Source organism: Rhopilema esculentum, chromosome 7 (genome assembly GCF_057945365.1).
Source record: "Rhopilema esculentum isolate cy_ngs chromosome 7, ASM5794536v1, whole genome shotgun sequence".
Lineage (NCBI taxonomy): Eukaryota > Metazoa > Cnidaria > Scyphozoa > Rhizostomeae > Rhizostomatidae > Rhopilema > Rhopilema esculentum.
In genome coordinates this window covers 12,422,140-12,440,147 of record NC_142821.1, presented here as the reverse complement: position 1 = coordinate 12,440,147, position 18,008 = coordinate 12,422,140, and the positions used below count along the sequence as shown (strand labels likewise).

At 35.2% G+C, this 18,008-nt stretch overlaps 2 protein-coding genes across 3 annotated transcripts; one reads left to right on the top strand and one right to left on the bottom strand.

Annotated features, from left to right (window-relative positions):
* Positions 1-2: 2 nt before the first annotated feature.
* Positions 3-11,703, top strand: LOC135684022 (sin3 histone deacetylase corepressor complex component SDS3). Of its 2 annotated transcripts, XM_065199466.2 has the most exons (15): positions 3-163; positions 1,995-2,061; positions 3,146-3,184; positions 3,576-3,631; positions 4,427-4,498; positions 4,653-4,672; positions 5,598-5,657; positions 6,201-6,297; positions 7,091-7,189; positions 7,836-7,921; positions 8,483-8,516; positions 9,355-9,442; positions 10,050-10,103; positions 10,644-10,674; positions 11,420-11,703. In XM_065199466.2, the coding sequence occupies exons 1-15, from the start codon at positions 43-45 to the stop codon at positions 11,534-11,536; spliced, it is 1,041 nt and encodes a 346-aa protein (XP_065055538.1). In that variant the 5' UTR covers positions 3-42; the 3' UTR covers positions 11,537-11,703. The 2 variants fall into 2 exon arrangements, with proteins under 2 accessions (XP_065055538.1, XP_065055539.1); XM_065199467.2 differs by lacking the exon at positions 3,146-3,184.
* Positions 11,704-12,457: 754 nt separating this feature from the next.
* On the bottom strand, positions 12,458-17,949 carry LOC148959999 (uncharacterized). Its single transcript, XM_089109548.1, has 3 exons — positions 15,786-17,949; positions 13,908-14,092; positions 12,458-13,084 (listed from the first exon to the last, which is right to left on the bottom strand). Exons 1-3 carry the CDS (start codon positions 15,831-15,833, stop codon positions 12,922-12,924), a joined length of 396 nt encoding a protein of 131 aa, XP_088965674.1. The 5' UTR covers positions 15,834-17,949; the 3' UTR covers positions 12,458-12,921.
* Positions 17,950-18,008: the final 59 nt, after the last annotated feature.

The window sequence follows — 18,008 nt, the reverse complement described above, 5'->3', positions numbered from 1 at the left end:
TTCAACAACAACATCCATATTTTTCAAAATTCAAACTTCAAGATGACGACGGCGAAAGGGCCTGCTCATCGCTCCGACCACTCTTATGATGAACGAGACGACATCTTCTTTGATTCTGACGACGAGAGGGATTCAGCGGATGCTGGAGATAATTCAGATGAAGGTATAAGCTACGAGCTTTTAGCGATTCCTTGAATAAGCCTTCATTCAACGCAATTACCTGTCATCTTGTTTGTCTCGATACTGCATTTCTCAGCAACCCAAGTTGATGAAAATATAATTTGCAGATAACATCCAGATATAGAATTTACATGCTTATTAAACTTTTAATGTTGTTCTTCAAACTGAATGTTGTGTTACTAGAAAAAGGGTAAGTTTAACGAAACTAAGTTGAAATGTATTTTGAAGAGGGAATCCTCCGTGGTCCCTTCGGCAAGCAAAATTTGGCTCGAGAACTGTACTGTTTTTTGAGCTCTCAATACTTCGCACAAAGTTGGTCGCATTTTACAAAATACATTACAGTCTGATCCTGCTTTACATATTTTTTACAATCTTTGTTTCCACTTACACCATATCAGTCCAATTGATATAAGTTGGAGGTTAAGCCAGGACCAATTTCCATTTGCCTTTTTGGCATTCATTAGAAAACAAGAAGATTCACCAGACAAGAAGTAACGAATAGTTTATATGCTTACTATACGAAAGCTATGGAATGTGTTATGTCATTGAGATGAAGACTCTGACGGAGACATTGACATTCCTAGACATTTTAATAACACAAACATTTCTTTTGTGAACTTTAAATACATTTTTCACAGAATCTTTATTACATGTTTATGGGGAAAAAATTTTTTTTGATCTTTTTTCACATGACACTTTTCTTGACATTTTTCATTTGACCAACTTTTCATTTTGTATTAAACGCCTCCCTTTGATAAACGCTGCACCTAAAGTTGGATTTTGTAATAAATGCACTGAAATCTTTAGAGGAAATACGGTATTTGTGGTGATAAATCAGTTGAATGTTCATCATATAATCTGGCTCTTTGAACAGAATTTTTGGCAGTGTGTTAAGAAAGGTATTTGGATCAGTGGCAGCCTGGCAGAGGGGGCCTTCTGACATTTTTATGAGGACACCAAAGCCTGTACCTATAGGGCCCCAAAAACTCAAAAAAAGTTTGATACAACCGACTTGTCTGGTTATTAGGTCTCAAGGAGGTCAGCGAAGACAAAAAGATACCATGAAACCCAAAACTTTATTTGGGCACATGCCCCCATACCCCCTAGATCATTCTCACTTCAAGGGCACGTCTTTGTGCCCCTTCAGTACTGTATTATCCAGACAAGACACTTGTATTGTTCGCAGGGGCGAAAAACTTAATCAATTTTTAGAATATTATCAGGAAACTTACGAAGTTAAATTCTTTCGTTTGGAGAACACAGCACATATAGTGCACACAGACTGTGTATAGGGAGTCGGGGGACAGTCTGTGTTTAGGGTGTTGGACTCATGCCCCCCTTTCACGGAAAGTTTTGATTTTCATGAGTCTCTTTGGCTCTGCTGGCCTTCAGAGACCTGCTCATGTAGGGGTCAGTAGATTTTGTCTCATTGCTTCATTTCTTATGAAAGGACCAATTTTTCTCAACGATACAAAGATAAGATGGATTCTTTTCCTTACTACAAAGTAATGAAATCCATTTTAAGACTGTAATCAATCAAACGTGCTAAAAGGATGCCCTAAAAATAGCAAAATTTTAAACAATTTCAAGAAAATGACTGCAAGAAATATTTTGAAATGTATTTTAAGCCACTATTAGTGTTAGTTATGGAGGATAGTGTTAGTTATGGAGGGCGCCATTTTGATGCTGGTCCCCCCAGACGAAAAGGGCCAGGTCGCCACTGAGTTGGATGCAAAATCTTTTATTGATTTGTAGTTATGGTTGACATTAGATTTGTTGATTTTTTTGATGATCTAGTGGTTTTGTTTTCACAGATACCGAAGATGCAAGTGAAACTGACATGGTAACAATGGAAGAAGAATTCACAGAAATGAAAGAGCAGTAAGAAACTTCTTCCAAATTTCTTTATCTTATTTTTGAAGGCATCTCCAGATAAGAACCCCTGTTTAATCAAGAGGTATTAAATCTTTTCCTGTTAAAAATCATATCAATGAAGAATAGCTCTTCAGCAATTTATTTTTTAATAACATATATGGTACTTTCATGAATTGCCAGTTGCTTGCATCAATAATACCATCTTAATACTTTTAAGTTTGTCTGCGGAACTCCTATACTTCCAATTCAAATTGATCAATGGATGGCAGATCAATCTTCTTATAACTGATATTATCCCCCTGAAACGACTGCATAAATAATGCATAAAATATAGCCCCTTTCTGGTAGCTAGCATGTATGTTAAGGCATTCGAATTTATCAAAGATCGAAAAAGATATATAACAGCTTGTTTTTTCTACTTGCTTCACCTTGTAGTTAAATTACATTTCATTTACTCTATCACTGAGAAACCTAGTAGTATTTAGAACATTCTAGCCATTTGCTTACATAATACATAATTACCTCGAATAATCTGCCAACATGCTTGCTTAGTCATGATTATGTAACCCCTGTATTTGTAGTCGCTGTTATCATAATATCGTAGTTAGCCATTTAGGCCTAGCCATGCTTCTTATGTAAACATAGCCTCAATTTCGTTTATAACTTTCTAGAACTTTGGGCGTTATCGGGAACATTCTCTAAGGGGTATATTTAGAAACTTTACGTAAACTATGACTATTACGTAAACTACGAAACTTAGAAACTATTACGTAAAATATGTCATGATTAACAACAAACTAGTGAGACGATCAACAAGCATAATAGTGAGAGTATCAACTAGTGAGAGTTAAGTAGTCTATCATAGCGAATTCATCACAAAAGGATTGATTCTGTGAGCTCATTCCTGTGAGAGTTTATTGTCGTGGAAAACTAGAACAAATTCCCGACAACTCAGAGGTAATTTAAACCCAGTGATGTGTAGCTGAACTTCCCACATTTGCCTGTCTCAATTAATGCAGGTCTCTTTTCTTCACAACTTTTTCATGAAATATTATGCATGTAACTTTATTATTCTCTTTTGCAACCCAAGATCAGAAGTGTTTTGGCAGGATGTTTATGGTAAACATAGGTAGAGGTTCTTGCTATATGCCAATTCTCATTCTGTGGACATTTTTCAAATAAAACTCATTGTTTTCAGTAAACAACTTTAAATGCACAAGAAAGCTTGACTTTGAAAAACAACTCACTGAAAATTACTGCAATGTTTGAGCTTGAAAGCCCTGTAAATATTTATTCTTAAGATTTTGTCACAATATATAGCCATTAATTCATCTTCCTTGCACAAGGTATAAATTTAATGTAATATATTGTTAAAAGAAAAAATAGCAAAGAGAGGGAAATTAGTAATGGTAAATAAAGTAAAATAAAGTATGAAAGTATTGCTGCTAAAAAATAAAAAATATTGCTGCTTATTTTAGCCTGCTAACACTGCTGTATTTGATTTCCCAATTTTAATTTAGGATGTATCAAGAAAAGATTAAAGATCTACGGAAACAGCTCGAACAGCTGAAAGATGGTTATTTTTGTTTTTATTTGATTAAAAACTCATGGATACAATGCCTGCCAAAAGTCTTGGAACACTGACATCAATTTCCAAGGTCAAAACCAATCATCCCTCTCTCCCCCACAGAACAATGTTGGTTTACTATGAAATGGGTCAGGATTTTAGGGGGCACTTTCTTTTGCGCTTCTTTTATGATATGTCTCTAAATTATCAACATTGTTCTACAGGGAAGGAGGGGGAAGTAGTAATTTTTTGGGAAAGGAATGAGAGATATAAAATGCAATGCAAATTGCAGGGTGTTCCAAGTACTTTTTGCAGGCATTGTAGTTTTTCCTAGTTCTAACGACCAAATCTATTTTTTGACCAAATCTGTCAAATTCTAAGGACCAGTTCTGTTCTTCGAGTTGATGCTTAGGTGATGGTAAACCCTCATTTGGTCTAGAACACAACATAAATTTGAAATCATTTACTTTTTTCATGAACCTTTAATTCTCAAGATATTTTCAAACTATCCTTCTATCTTTCATAAGTCCTTTAACAAATTTTTTTGTGCGTAACAAATCTTCTTCAGTATCATGTTTAATGTCTCCACTGTTTTGCGTCTTTTGAATCTTTCAGTACCAAATACTTGCTAATCATTAGTATCCTCTGCTAGTCCTATTAGTTGTTGCTCTTGTATGAATGGAAGGCAGTTGCTCTTGTGCGGATGTTTTGCACACAATTTTTTGTCAATGTTCTGCCTGGCAGAAGCTGTTTTTATTCTTATGGCAACATAAATAGCTTATTTATGTTCAAATTTTTTCGTAGGAACGCATCCAGACTACCGGGCTAGGCTGAAACAGATTGAGCAACAAAAAGAAGATTATTTGAAAATGACAGGCAAGTTTTCACTGCAACCAAATTTATTTCCTTTCTAACTCCAGCTCATCAACATCCTCTCGTCTCTCCATCTTTATTTACTTTCTTGAAAATCAAATATGCATTATAAAACCAGTAACATCATTTTCTAATTATATATTATATTTGCTTTCAGAGGCATTCAAGGATTACGAGGTAAGATAGTTTTAGCATTTAAAACATTTGATTTGTTTTCTCAAAATCTGAACTTTTGCGTCACTGGAAAGATATGATTGGGTTAACTGTCATCTGCTTTGATCCGTGCCAAATGTCTTGCATCACTGACATCAGTTTTCAAAGGCAAATTCAGCCATCCCCCCCCCCCCCCGCCTAGGAACAGTTTTTATTTCTTTGGAAAAAAGAAAGACGTTATGGAGAATTTTTTTCTTGTGACATGCATGACATTTTTCAAACTATCAACATTGTTCTTGGGGGAAATGGGATGGAAGAAATAAAAAATAGAAAAGCACTGTAGAAAGCTTTGGGTGTTCCGTGTAATTTTGGCAGGCATTGTAGTTATGGACAGAAGTAGAAATTTTAACTTGTTTGTTGTTTGGTTCTTGATGTTGCAGTTCATCCGCAGTGCCAAATTATTGCATTTAGCGTGAAACTTGGTTAAGCAACTTAGAACTAGGGATTTGAGCAACTTAGAACCAGGGATTTAAGCAACTTAGAACCAGGGATTTAAGCAACTTAGAACCAGGGATTTAAGCAACTTAGAACCAGGGATTTAAGCAACTTAGAACCAGGGATTTAAGCAACTTAGAACCAGGGATTTAAGCAACATAGAACCAGGGATTTAAGCAACTTAGAACCAGGGATTTAAGCAACTTAGAATTCCAGATTTATCTTAATTGGTAATCCCAAATAGTTACTTGCAGAAACTTTGTAGACAGCATATTATGTCCAACAAATTAAAGCACACTTCGGACCGTTTTTAAGAACACTGTTTATGTTTGTTTATTCCTTTGTGAGTTGGTTTCAGCTTTCGCAATTCCCATGACTATTTTTCGTATTTATCTTCGTCTTTTGTTGTCCGTTTCGATAGAAAAATGATTCCTTCGACAATTGTCATTTTTAGAAAAGAGAAACAGAACGAGAATTCGAAAGAGAAAAGCGACAAGCAAAACAAGAATTGGAGGTTTCTGCTTAAGTTTTTATCTTCCAATTTTGCCCCTTGAAAGAGTTTGGATGTATTTTCGCCTGGTTTTGTAAATTAAGTGAGTTCAAGGTGTTTAAAACATAGATTAAATGTATTTTTCATCTGTGGCAATAGCATGATTTTGGTGATGTTTCTTGTCCCAACTTTTTTTGGTACAAGTCAACATTGGTATAATTAAGCTATAAATGGTTATTTGTCTGAGCCAATTGAACGAAAAAATGGACCTTTTTAAAGGAAATACGAATTTATTTGTCGTAGACATATTGTCTGCATAGAAACCCTTTAATTCCGATTAAGATTTTTCATTGCCTTTAAGACAATTTGGTGTTGTTATTCTTAAAGATATCTGCCATTGTGAAGACCAATGATGTCTTCTGGTATTTTATATTTTTTATCTTCTGGTAAAGATGTTTGTATTTCAAGTGATATTGGGCAAAGTACGTTATTCGCATACATAAATGGCAGTTTTTCGCGAAATATTGGAAGGTAGATATTTTTTTAATCAATGACTCTCTTTTATAGAGAAAGAAAATCGAACTAAAGGAGTCATTACTTCAAGATTTGCTGGATAAAAAGAAATCAATTGAGAATGAAAAAGCCACTTTGGAACTTACAGGGGGTATGTCTGTTTTTTAAAAGCATTAATAACTTGTTGAGTGGTGTGTTTTTCTGTGTGGCCTAACAAATCACTGTAAGGAAAAGCTTTCAAATGAAATGAATGATTCATGACTCGTACAAATGCACCCAAAGCACATAAAATGAGCAACTTTAATGGTATGTGGCGTTTGGAGCATCTTTAGTGCATAGAAGAATACCTTGAAAGTAATTTTGACGTCATTAAGGCCGAAAGGCTTCAGTTCTCTTGTTGAAATCGAGGCCCATCGCTAAATGCAAGGTTGGATGGCTCTTGGCTTGCTCTGAAGAATTTGTCTGCTGAGTGAATCTTGATTAGACTGTTTGAACTCAGTCATACTTAGAAAGGCACGAGGGCCTAAAAGTAGCCCTATAGTTCGTCTGATGAATCTTTGAATATTGGGTGATCTCTTGGTGTTGGGAAGTAAATAGTTGTAAATGGAAGTTAAGTTGTTCAATACACATGTCAAACATTTACCGTAAATCCTCGAATAAGCCCTCACGCTCGAATAGCCCCCCCCCCCTCGAATAAGCCCTCACCCAAAATTAATTTTTGCATTCGAGGATTTACGGTATATTTGTGATTTTGAGGTAAAAGTTAAATTCATCTGCTGTTTTGAAATGTCATTGCCTCTGTTATAAGAAGGCGCCTCATCCTTGCCACTGTTTAGCGAATTGTGTAGCAGTCTTATAATCTTAGCCTGCTTATTTATTTTGGGTAATGCCGGTGAAGAAATCGTGTAAAAGGTTTTATTTCATTTGCGCTCTTTTCTTCTCAGAAATATTGGAAATAAAAACACTTCCGACGAGGAAACTACGAAGGAGGCCAAACGACCCACCTCCTCAAGCGGATAGTAAAAAGCGGAAAACAAACGGAAATATCCTTCTATGCTTTTATCTTTGTAGCGAAGGTTTGATTGATGAGGGGGGGGGGGGTGGGGTGTATTTTTCTATAGTCGTGTCAACCCACTATCTCTGGGGTAATAATTCTGCTTGTTGGAAAGCTGATGTTATATATAATTTTTTCAGTCAAAATAATCTGTAAATCTAGAATTATTTTGGGAATATTCCGAAAAAATTGCACGGGGTGACCATATTTCAAGCTTTATAGGCGGTTTAAACATTTTTGAAATCCTGATGAATTCCCGCTACTGATCTCCTTTCTCTTTAAAATTTCCCCTTATTATTCATCGAAGCAAATTTAAAGCATTTTACAGCAGAATTGAAGTTGATTTGCCTTTTTGCTACTTCAGGAGAGCCTAGTAACTTTTCAAATGTGTTTTCTTATAATTTCTACATAAAAAAGCAATGTTAGCATATATCTTGGTGATGGAAGACTCAGTAAATGATTGTAGAAGTCTATTTTGGCGTTGATTTTTTCTTGTAATATTTTCCATCCTTTGTGTTTTCATTTATTCTATATAATGGATGCGAGCTTATTATAAATTTCCGTCCTCTCTGCTGTATCATTTATTGTAAAATTTTGCATACAAACGCTCAGAAATCTCCTTGACACTGCCTCACTTCAACTCAACTACCTGCTAACCGAAGATTCAATTATGTCTGACTTGAAGAAACTTAGTAAGCTGCACAAAGGCTTCTTTCCCGAGGTATCCTTTGTAATTTGATTTATTTTGCCTATAATATTGGAAATTATTGTCATGTATGAAGCTAAGACGGGAATTTGGCCTACCGCTGATGATAGAATAACAATCTGAAGATGGCACGAACTGCTATGTTTTTGTGTGCTCCGTTTCCACTATTTCGTGCCATCTTCAAACTTTGAGGGAACCAAATATTTTTTTAAAATTACAATCATTGGGCACTTTAGATTTGATGCCTCATTATTCTATCTGTTCATCCTTTTCTACCTTAAGTTTAAACTCGGATGGTTTATACAAGAATGTTAATTATAAAAACGGCATTAGAAATACCACCAGATTTGCTATTCGTTTTGAAAGCAAAAGGTTACCAACACAACTAAGAATAAGCACGTTTTTTTCTTCTTCCGACAACATTTTTGCTGGAAAGTTCATGCTGCTTTTTTCAAAATAGATAATGACTTTTGATAGACTAAACTATTCAAGGCAATATCTTTTGGTATTTGCGTAAGAAAAATCGTGTTTACTTGCTGAATTTCCTCACAAAATTTCATTTTTTATCTTTCCCAGAGATCGGCGAAAGTTAAGTTTTCATCGGTTGTCGGTAGGTTCAGATCTTTCATAAATTCTTCATTTCATCTCCAAGCTGGTGAAATATTGTTTCTTTTTGTTGCAAAGCGATGTTAAGATTATTTAGATCAGAATAATTTGACGTGTGTTATATGCAAAGCTAATGGTTTTCAGAGAAAAAGAGGGTTTTAAGTAAAAGGTTGGTAAAATGTGGTGGAAAGATAGATACAGAGTGCAAAAATATAATTGGCTATTGTTTTATGGCAGCCATTCGTTGCTGAAAGCGGATATGCTAGATGACTGCACCAAGAAGCTTAATATGAAATGAACTGCTTTCAAATCTCAATCCTTTAAAAAATCAGTGCTAAATGTCAAGATGAGAAGGGTGAAAGGGCCCTACCAATAATCCTAAAATTGGCTTTACATGGCAATTTAGGAATTTTAATGGATGGTGCCTTTTTGCAGAGTCACTATTCCGTAAGTCCTCGAATAAGCCCCCGGTGGCTTAGTTCACAAAACATATTTTGGGGTAAGGGCATATTGGAGAGGGGGGCTTGTTCGAATGTGGGGGCTTATTTGCAGCAGCCCATGGACAAATTTTCTTGCTCTATTGGAGGCAGGTCAGCATGCTTAAATAGCAGATATAATTGGATGAACTTATTGCTATAGAGGCAGTATATCAGTCCATGGGGACTTTTGCGAGAGTGGGGGCTTATTTCGCAAAAATTGCTTTAGGGTGGGACTTATTCAGGGACGTACTATATATATAATTAATGTATTGATTCAATTTCATTTTTCAGCATCAATTCTTCTGTTTATTTTCAACATAGACTTTTTTGATAGTTTAGTTTCATTTCCCGTGATAATCTTAGGTGAGGACACGAGTCCGACGGATGGCAATGCGAAACAACACTTTGATGCGAGAATTGAAGATGGCAAATTATATTACGAGAAAAAATGGTAAGTGATATTGAGAAATGCTTTCGCTTTAAAAACTATGCATCTTACTCGCACAGCAATATGAAGTTTCGGTTCAATGAATTCGAGTCCAGAATTTGATTTTCATATCCAAATGACATTTGTTCTAGCGCGACAGTCCTTTCAAAGCATTGTATCTCGCTGTTTATTGGTTCCCCTCAAACAAAAGGAAAATGTCAATTTCAATTTGTTTTTGTTTTGTAACAAAAGGCTGTTGGTAAACTATACTAATCTGTGATGCCTCTCTAATACGAGCGCCTTCTCAACTCTACAAACAATAGCCAGTAAATAGCGCAACACACTGTCTTCAAATATTTATTACTCAACTACCAGTGGAGCCTCTTTTTATAAGGTTTTGGCCCCCCTCCCCACTTTTTTAGACCCCCCCCCCACTTTTCTAAACGCTCCGCGGTGCCTGTTTCAAGAGCCTTCCAGCAAAGATAGTATAATTTTTTCTACAAACTTGGGTTTTGCAAATCAACATCACCTTAGAAAATCTTTATGTAAAAATGTTGCTATTAAAAATTCTTATTTTCGAGTCTATGTTTTTTTATATTTCAAACCTAAATAATTTTTTTGTTTTTCTTAGGTATTATAAAGGACAAGCTATTTTTCTGGAGCACAAAGATGGAGTTAGATACAAGTACGAGTTCCCTTTTTCTTAATTCTAAATCTAAATTTTGTATCTGAATTTTTCATGATTGTTTTTTCCGTGAAATCATCTGAAGCATTTGAAGCGAATTTTTCTGTTTAGAATTGAAAAACTTCAGAAAATACCAAAAAGAAAAACAACATTGCTTGCAAATATTTTCTTGATTGCATATTATAACCCTCATGGAAGCATTAAATGTTGAATGAAGGATGGGTATCAAATGTTCCACTTTCTTCTGCCTTCTTTCATTTGTCTATTCTTCCGACCTTTAATTTTTCATTTGAAACTATTTTATGTTGTGTTTCAGTATGTCTAGTAAGAATAGTAGCAGGTTTTCGTGATGGGATCTTACACATGGGCGTTTCCTCTACGAAGGAGTGATTTTTGAATCCTATGCTCGTTGTAGTAGAAAAAATCTGCTGCCAAGTTTGAACCTGTATTCGTGCTAAATTCTTATTTATTGCATTACGTAATTTAAGGCTGAATCTGCCATTTCTGAATACTATTTGTTGTACTTTCAATTTTTCGTAGTGCACTTATTCATTCAATTGGAACCAACGAGGTTTGTGTTGCTATATGCCCTGACTTCATCTGCGAAAAAAATTAATATGTTTTTCATTTATTTATTATAAATGGCTTTGAATAAAGCAAAAATTTTGAAGCATGTTACTAAAGCTTTTCGTATGACACTCCTCAGAGTTTATAGCATCAGAAAATAGATCGAGAACTTTACGCTAGAAAGTATATATACCCAGTTGTGGATTGAAATAGGCCAATTAGAAACGCGAGCAGCATGTCCTTTCTATACCATTTTACTGTTTTTGCTTGCTTTATAATACTGAAGTCATTTTTTCAAGCAAATGTTATCTATATGGACTGTCTTTTTGCAATTTTGTATTCTAGGAATGATTTTGAAAATCTATTTCCTCTTTTAATTTTTCGCTGTCAATAGCTTTTCAAATAATCTGTATGAATATTTTCTGATTTCCGAGTTGAATATTTTCAAATTTATGTATGTCTTATTATAGGTTTGGAAATTTAGCATGCCTTGTTGCTTAAATAAGAATAGCGTGATCCAGGCCTAGCTTGGCTCAAAAACTTTTTATCAAATAACAAGCGACTTTAATTTTCAGTATCATTGGCATATATAAGCGCCAGACCAGCAGTCCCAATACATTATTGCACAAGTGTAAAGAGGGTTTAACAACTAAATTATTTTAAAAAAACTCATCTTTACATGTATCCTAAAAGATGGGTTATATTAACTATTTACTTTTAATGGTTATATTTCAACCTCTGTGTTTCAGATTTGGATAAAGAAATTACAGGAAAACAAACGACTGAAGATTTATGTTAGCCACCTTCAGAAGGGGAAGTACTCAGTTAGAAAGCGACCAACCGGACAAAATGTCAAAGACGCATAAACTCCGTTGCAGAATATGTAAATTAGAGCACTCGACTTTGTAGAAACCCTATTTGGTTTTATCATTGTAACATTCGTGTATATTTTTCCAAAGGTGTTAAAATTTTGTGACACTGTCGTAGATACTGAACCACAAAAGGCATATGGGTAGTTTTTATTTGACAATAATGCCCGATTTGTTTTGTTTTTATTCTGCCTAATGTTGAACATGAGGTTAAAGTTATAAGATTTCTTTATTAATTGTGATGAGGATAAAAAGGTCTCTAAAGCAAATATCTTATAACAAAATATTTTTTTCTCTTATCTGATTTTTATCGATCGTAGAACATTGTTTCAACTTTAGGTTGTGTATCTTGATAAAAATATGTAAATAAAATGATTTGGTCATAATATAATGATACGATTCAATGTTATGGCCAATAGGAGTGTATGTAGCCTTACTTGTAGCCTTCGTTCGACATTGAGAAAGTCTAAAACCTTATTGGTCCAAATTCAACCGCCTATCAAAAATTGACCAATCAGATAGTGAATTTTGATATTTGTTGACAGATATCCGAATCGCTACCAGATCCCGAGTGCCAATAGTAAGCGGGTAAACAAGAATATAAAATCTTATTGATGGGCACTTTGTAATCCAGATCCTTTGTAACCTGGCTATCTTTTCTCATGTGTTCTTTTATAAGTTTAGTCACCTTCGTTTACGTGTTACCTTCTATGATTTCAGAATAAAAATAATTAATTTTGACATAAGTTAGTTGTTCATTTTCAGTTTTAAAAGCAAATTTTTATGAGCAAGACCGACAATCGAGATCCTCTTGTTACCAAACTCCTGTTAATACCGTACACCTAAAAACAACATACTAACAGTTTGATTTCAGAAAAAAACAACATACAAACAGATTGATCTCAGAAAAAAACAACAGACAAACAGATTGATCTCAGAAAAAAACAACAGACAAACAGATTGATCTTAGAAAAACAACAGACAGACAGTTAAAGCAGTCAGCTCTAGAAAATAACGGTTGCATCTTGACAAAGATAAATGTTCCTGCAAGACTGTAAACATGACATTCACCTTCTCTACATTTATCGTTACAAGTATCGTTATAAAAATGATCGTATAACCTGAACGAATCCCTTTTTAAAGAAACACCAAAACGATGTCAACAAAACAAAGACTAATCCAAGTGTCTTTCCAATTTTTTTAACTGATTCTATGAACCAACCAATTCTGAAGACGCAATCAAGGTAAACAAACAAGAGGTCTATGGACATTTCCTCATCTAGTTGAATCTGAAAATAGTGTAACTTTTTGTCTTGAAAGGACAACAGTCAAAACCAACAACAAGTTCCTTTCGAATGTGTGTAAATCCTGGCTTAAGTGCGTTACTCGAACCTAATTTGCAGGCTTCCACATTCGTCGCACGTGGCTGCATGTCGCACAAACCTGTGTATTTTCTTCTTCATCTCATCCACTTCGAGCTCAACGTATTTGATCTGGATTGCTAAGTGCTTGTTCGTCTCGTCAAGAATCTTCATTCTTTCTTTCCTGCATAAGAAGACTCGTGTTTCTTTTTACATGAATATCGAAAGACTTTGAACGAGTCTAGAGCTGATGTGCTGTTTTTCTCAGGCAGCTTGCAGACTTGGCACACTTAGATTTTGGCTCAAATTAAGCATTTTTGATTTTGATAAACTCTTTAGGCAGCCTATTGAAGCTTTCGATGAATCAGAATAGTAAAAAAGAGAAGTCGATTACTTCTAAATAACAAGTCTCGGAAACAGAGCAAAATTTATATTGTAAGTCGTACTTGTAGTTAGAATGCGATAATGTTGTGGGTGGCGATTTCTACATATGTGATCGTGTAATTTTTAGCGACATTTAACTTTCAGGGGTATATATCCCGTGTTATTTGTTTTTAGCTTTATAGATAAAAACAATTTTGTTAGAAGGAGGGGAAGTGACAGTGGAGTTTTTTGGTAAATGTTGCTTGTCAATTATTAGAGTAAAATTATATGTGATGCAGGCAAATTTTGAAGTTAGCGCTAAATGCTGACGGAATGTAAGAAGTTTGGTTGCTAGTCACTTTAGGATTGCCAGATAATTGAGAAATCCAGAAGAAGGACAACTGAAGACTGCGGCTGTTGACCTAAAGGTTAGAACATTAGTGAAGTAGTTATTTAATGCAAACGAAAGAAAAAATATAGTTGGAAAGACAGAGTTGAGATTTCAATGTTGATAGGGGGACAGGGAATGGGGGCAGGGGTAGATGCTGGACAATATATGCCTACTACCTGTTACATGGAATTGTGTTTATGATCGTAAGTTAATGAAATTTAACAAGCAATGAGCACAAAAATATTAAAGAAACCTTTTTGCTCGGTACTTCCTGCTGCTGAGAATGTTTCTCTCCCTCTTCTTGTCTTCACTCACTCTTACCTCCTTGTCTTTGCCCTCTACAGCTGGCATGACATTTGGAAAAATGGTGCCTTGGTGACGTTGAGAAATCGATGCCTCTTCGCTCCGCTGCGCAGCAGCCATGGCATTCTCGAGAAACTAACGGTGCAAAAAGTGACTATCAGAAGGGGCATGGACATGAGCCGCAAAGTATTATGGATCGGGGAGTGAGGGGCTCACACAGGTGTAGCAGATGCTACATGTTTAAAGGAGAGGGGCTTAGTGTGGATCTTGCACGAATATCATTGCTTCGTTGTTATAGAACTGCCCGAATAGAATTTGGTATTTGATAAATTTTGCCTTGTTAGGGGGATTGCATGTTGCCCCCCCCCATTCCTTATATCTCAAGTGTTTTTGACTCATGTTATAGGGATTCAATTATTTCGGTTCACTAATTTTTGGGAATTAACCAATATCCTCGCTTTTAAACCCCCCCACCCCTTGAACAAACTCCCTCTCGTGTAAAGATTATCAATGAGCTCCACCATTTCCAAAATTATTAATGAGGCCCCTACCGTAACATAGGTATTCAATCAACGGAATATGGAAAGATAAAACAAATGAGAAATTTACATAATACTTTTGTTGTCAGCATCGATTAAAAGATTATTTTGTTTTTTTTTTAAATTAACTTGACAAAAATTAAAAGCTATGAAAACGAGCTCTTTAAATGCCGATTTTTAGATTTCCTCATTCACGCCCCCTCGTTCACGCCCCCTTTTCAAATAAGTCCCAATTCAAAAAGTCCAAGATTGATCAGTCCTGTAAATCGCCTGATTAACACTGATACAGTCATTTCGCCTTGAGCTTTGTTAAAAAGTAAATCTTAAGCTCTCTACTTGAATTCAGTATTAATATTTCTTGGTCGTCATTCTCAAATACTTATTTGAACTCAAATAAAATCACATCCAGCATCCTCTTCATAAACAACGGATTCACGTTGGAGGGTAGAGGCTTCACATTCGAAGTGGACACTAATTCAATAATTTACTGTACTTCATTTATGACTAAACAAACAGGGTGAACTTTTTCACTCTGAAAGAACCTCAATTTTTGAATTGCCAAAGAATCTTGGCTCGTTCTGCGGCTTTTGAGCAATTTTGTATTTATTTCAATAATTTTTTCAAAAGTTTCAAACGGCAACAAACTTTTTTTTAAATTTAAGAAATAAAAATATCCAAGAGCTGCAATACCCATGTTGATATGAAAGTTCCTTCTGATGTCTTTCAAAAAGAGGATGTCCATTTAACGAATTCATTTTAACGAAAGCACCACTTTTCTTCTCCGACCTTAAATATATCCCTCATTTTTGTAAATTAACTTGTGTTTTGTAGCTCTATTTTAAAACTTTTGAAAGTTATGACTTCATGATTAAACAACAAATTGCATAAATTTAGGATTACCAATTTAGCCAAAAATTTGGTTTATATACTTTCCTTCTCTCCTTGCTACGACTTTTTGAGATTTTGATAAATTTATACTTGCTTCTGCATTTAGCAAACGTGAAGCAAATCATTTTTGGACGGGATTGATCCGAAATTGATAAGACCAACAAACAAGGCTGGTAGATAATAAGGATTTGATTAGAAAGTTGAGTTCGACAACTTTTTAGCAAGTTTGATTAAATCACCGCAAATCAATTACAAAAAAGTATTTAGCTCTTCTTTTTTGATACACCAACAATTTGATCTTAATTGTCTGCATGGTCCTAAACTACGATCGTTCCAGGCGCTGTTATTCACACATTCATCTCGATCTCAGTTTTAAATTGATTTACTTGACACAAACTTACCTCAGAGCTATTCAGGATGAGGGAAATGTCAATTCCTTGAGTATTCATTGTCGTTTCTTGACCAACTTTTAGTTCGTAACAATTTGCCTTGTCTCAATTCTAATTTAGCACGTGTTTATAAACAGACGAAACCCAGATATGATCTGAAACTTGAAACACTGCAGAGCTTACAGAACAGGAAATATCGATTTTACCAAATATATGTCGATATATATATGTCGATTTTATTATCTTTTTTGGGGTGGGATCAATTGAAAAAGAATGAAACTTAACTGAGGGCCCCCGACCTAACGGGGCCCCCAATCTATTTTCATAACCATGTGTCTAAGTCTTCGCTCAAGTTCACTTTGTTTTCAAAACCTCTAAACCTCTTCAACTGAAGCTTTTTTGACTTATTTTCACCCAGTTAACGATAATAAGTTATCATTTCTACGTCTTGCTGTTGTATGGGCATTATCTAAATCCTTGGGTGTGACTTTCTTGCCTTCCGTAAGTAGGGGCCCCGTCTCTGTTTTTTTCCTTCGGGTTTCAGATACCTCATTTACGCCACTGATTCACTACATTTCCATTTTCAAATCAGCCTTTATGCAAATCAGCCTGCAACACTTTACAAGCGATGGTATGAAACGAAATTTTTGGTTTATTTCCTGGTAATTTGAAAATCCTAGCTATAAGTGCAACCAAACCTGAAGGCATTTGAAGTCTTAATGGCTTCAGTTTTAACGTCACATTTCTTCACTTCTAACTTACACAGTTATTTAAAATTCATGTTCAGCGCTTCAAAGTGTTTACACTCACTTTTGTTATAAAGACTAAGGTCGATGTTGAGTACTCCAGTTTCTTTATGTTCTGGAAATTTCAATACTCATTGTTTCTTATGAGTTTCTTAATTATGATATCATGAATGATGTTATGAAATGTTTGTGACCTTTTTTATCACGTCAAGAGATTCGCTTCCGTTCCGATGTTGTATTTAGATGTGGGAAGTATATTTTCATCCCTCGTGTCTCAAGTTCTAGGCCAACAGGGCAAGCATATCCTTGGATTTTACAAAATTTCGTTGTTCTCAGTTTTATCACGATTTGATAGTTTCCTAATTTTTTCGCTTCGAGTACTGAAGTTTCTTAACCTTTTCTGACTGTCCAGTACTCATTTCTTATAGCCAGTTTCTTATAAAAAAAATGAGTGTACTTCCTCAAACTGTGGATGTTAAAAATACCTAAACAGTGAAAAATCCCATTAAAATTTTAAAACGAAGTTAAAATGGGTAGAACTTTCAAATGACTCAAAAGTACAGCCTTGGAAACACAATAGACAGGAGTCCGTTAAACTGTTAAACTGTTAAACTGAAAGTTGCTTGTATCAGAACAATCTTTCAAGCAGCTTAAGGGGCACCCAGTGTTTAATTCGCTCAACGAAAAACTTCGTTACATTGGGATGGGGTGTGGGGGCGTGAGGAGCCTAGTTACACATGCTTCTTATAAGAACACAATAAATTTTGTCCACCCACGATATTCTTAAGAAGTTTTCGTTTTGAGCCTTGATTCTTCAAGTTTTCCTATTTTTTTTAAATCTGATATGGTTTCAGCAGAAAATCTCCCTTCCTCCAACTGAAACCATGCTTTTTGAAAAGTTGAGATATTCAGTCTTCAGTGATTCGATTCTCTGTTACAAACATAGCAAAACAGCCAACTGCTGAAAAACGAGACACAGATATGCGAGCTGAGGTTTAGCAATATTCTCACAACATTCTTGAGAATTGTATGTTTCTTAGCCTGAATATTCTTATAAACATATTCTTATAATTGAACAACAGTGTGGACGGGAGATCGGTTGAACAGAAATTTGCTTAGAGGACACCAATCTTTCAAGCAGCATAGAGGAGACCCGGTGTTTAATCCATATGTGGGGGTCTTAAATTATTCAGTATTCCGCCATTCTGTGATCCGATGTATACAAATATTCGAAAATCCTGACCTAGTTCCAGATAAGTAGACCAAGAGCTGTTTATATTTTAAAAATCAACACATGGTGACCCAACAGTTCTTCTACAACAAAATTTAATCCGGTTCGGCCATTGTTATCTGATCCTGCCCTCGTATGCAGGCTATGAATGCAGGAGTGCGTGATATGAATTTGAATACAGTTTTGGATCAGCATTTTATTAAATTTGAAAAAAACGGACAGAAAGCATTGACACCCTCCCCGAGTGTACGGTTTGTA

Excerpts from the sequence above, each read along its gene's own strand:
- LOC148959999 (XM_089109548.1), bottom strand. The coding sequence starts at position 15,833 with ATGAATACTCAAGGAATTGACATTTCCCTCATCCTGAATAGCTCTGAG. Across the intron at positions 14,093-15,785 it reads TCATCCTGAATAGCTCTGAG|TTTCTCGAGAATGCCATGGC; the intron begins GTAAGTTTGTGT and ends TTGCACCGTTAG. Across the intron at positions 13,085-13,907 it reads AGGAAGTACCGAGCAAAAAG|GAAAGAAAGAATGAAGATTC; the intron begins GTTTCTTTAATA and ends CTTCTTATGCAG.
- LOC135684022 (XM_065199466.2), top strand. The coding sequence starts at position 43 with ATGACGACGGCGAAAGGGCCTGCTCATCGCTCCGACCACTCTTATGAT. Across the intron at positions 4,673-5,597 it reads AGGCATTCAAGGATTACGAG|AAAAGAGAAACAGAACGAGA; the intron begins GTAAGATAGTTT and ends TGTCATTTTTAG. Across the intron at positions 7,922-8,482 it reads ACAAAGGCTTCTTTCCCGAG|AGATCGGCGAAAGTTAAGTT; the intron begins GTATCCTTTGTA and ends TATCTTTCCCAG.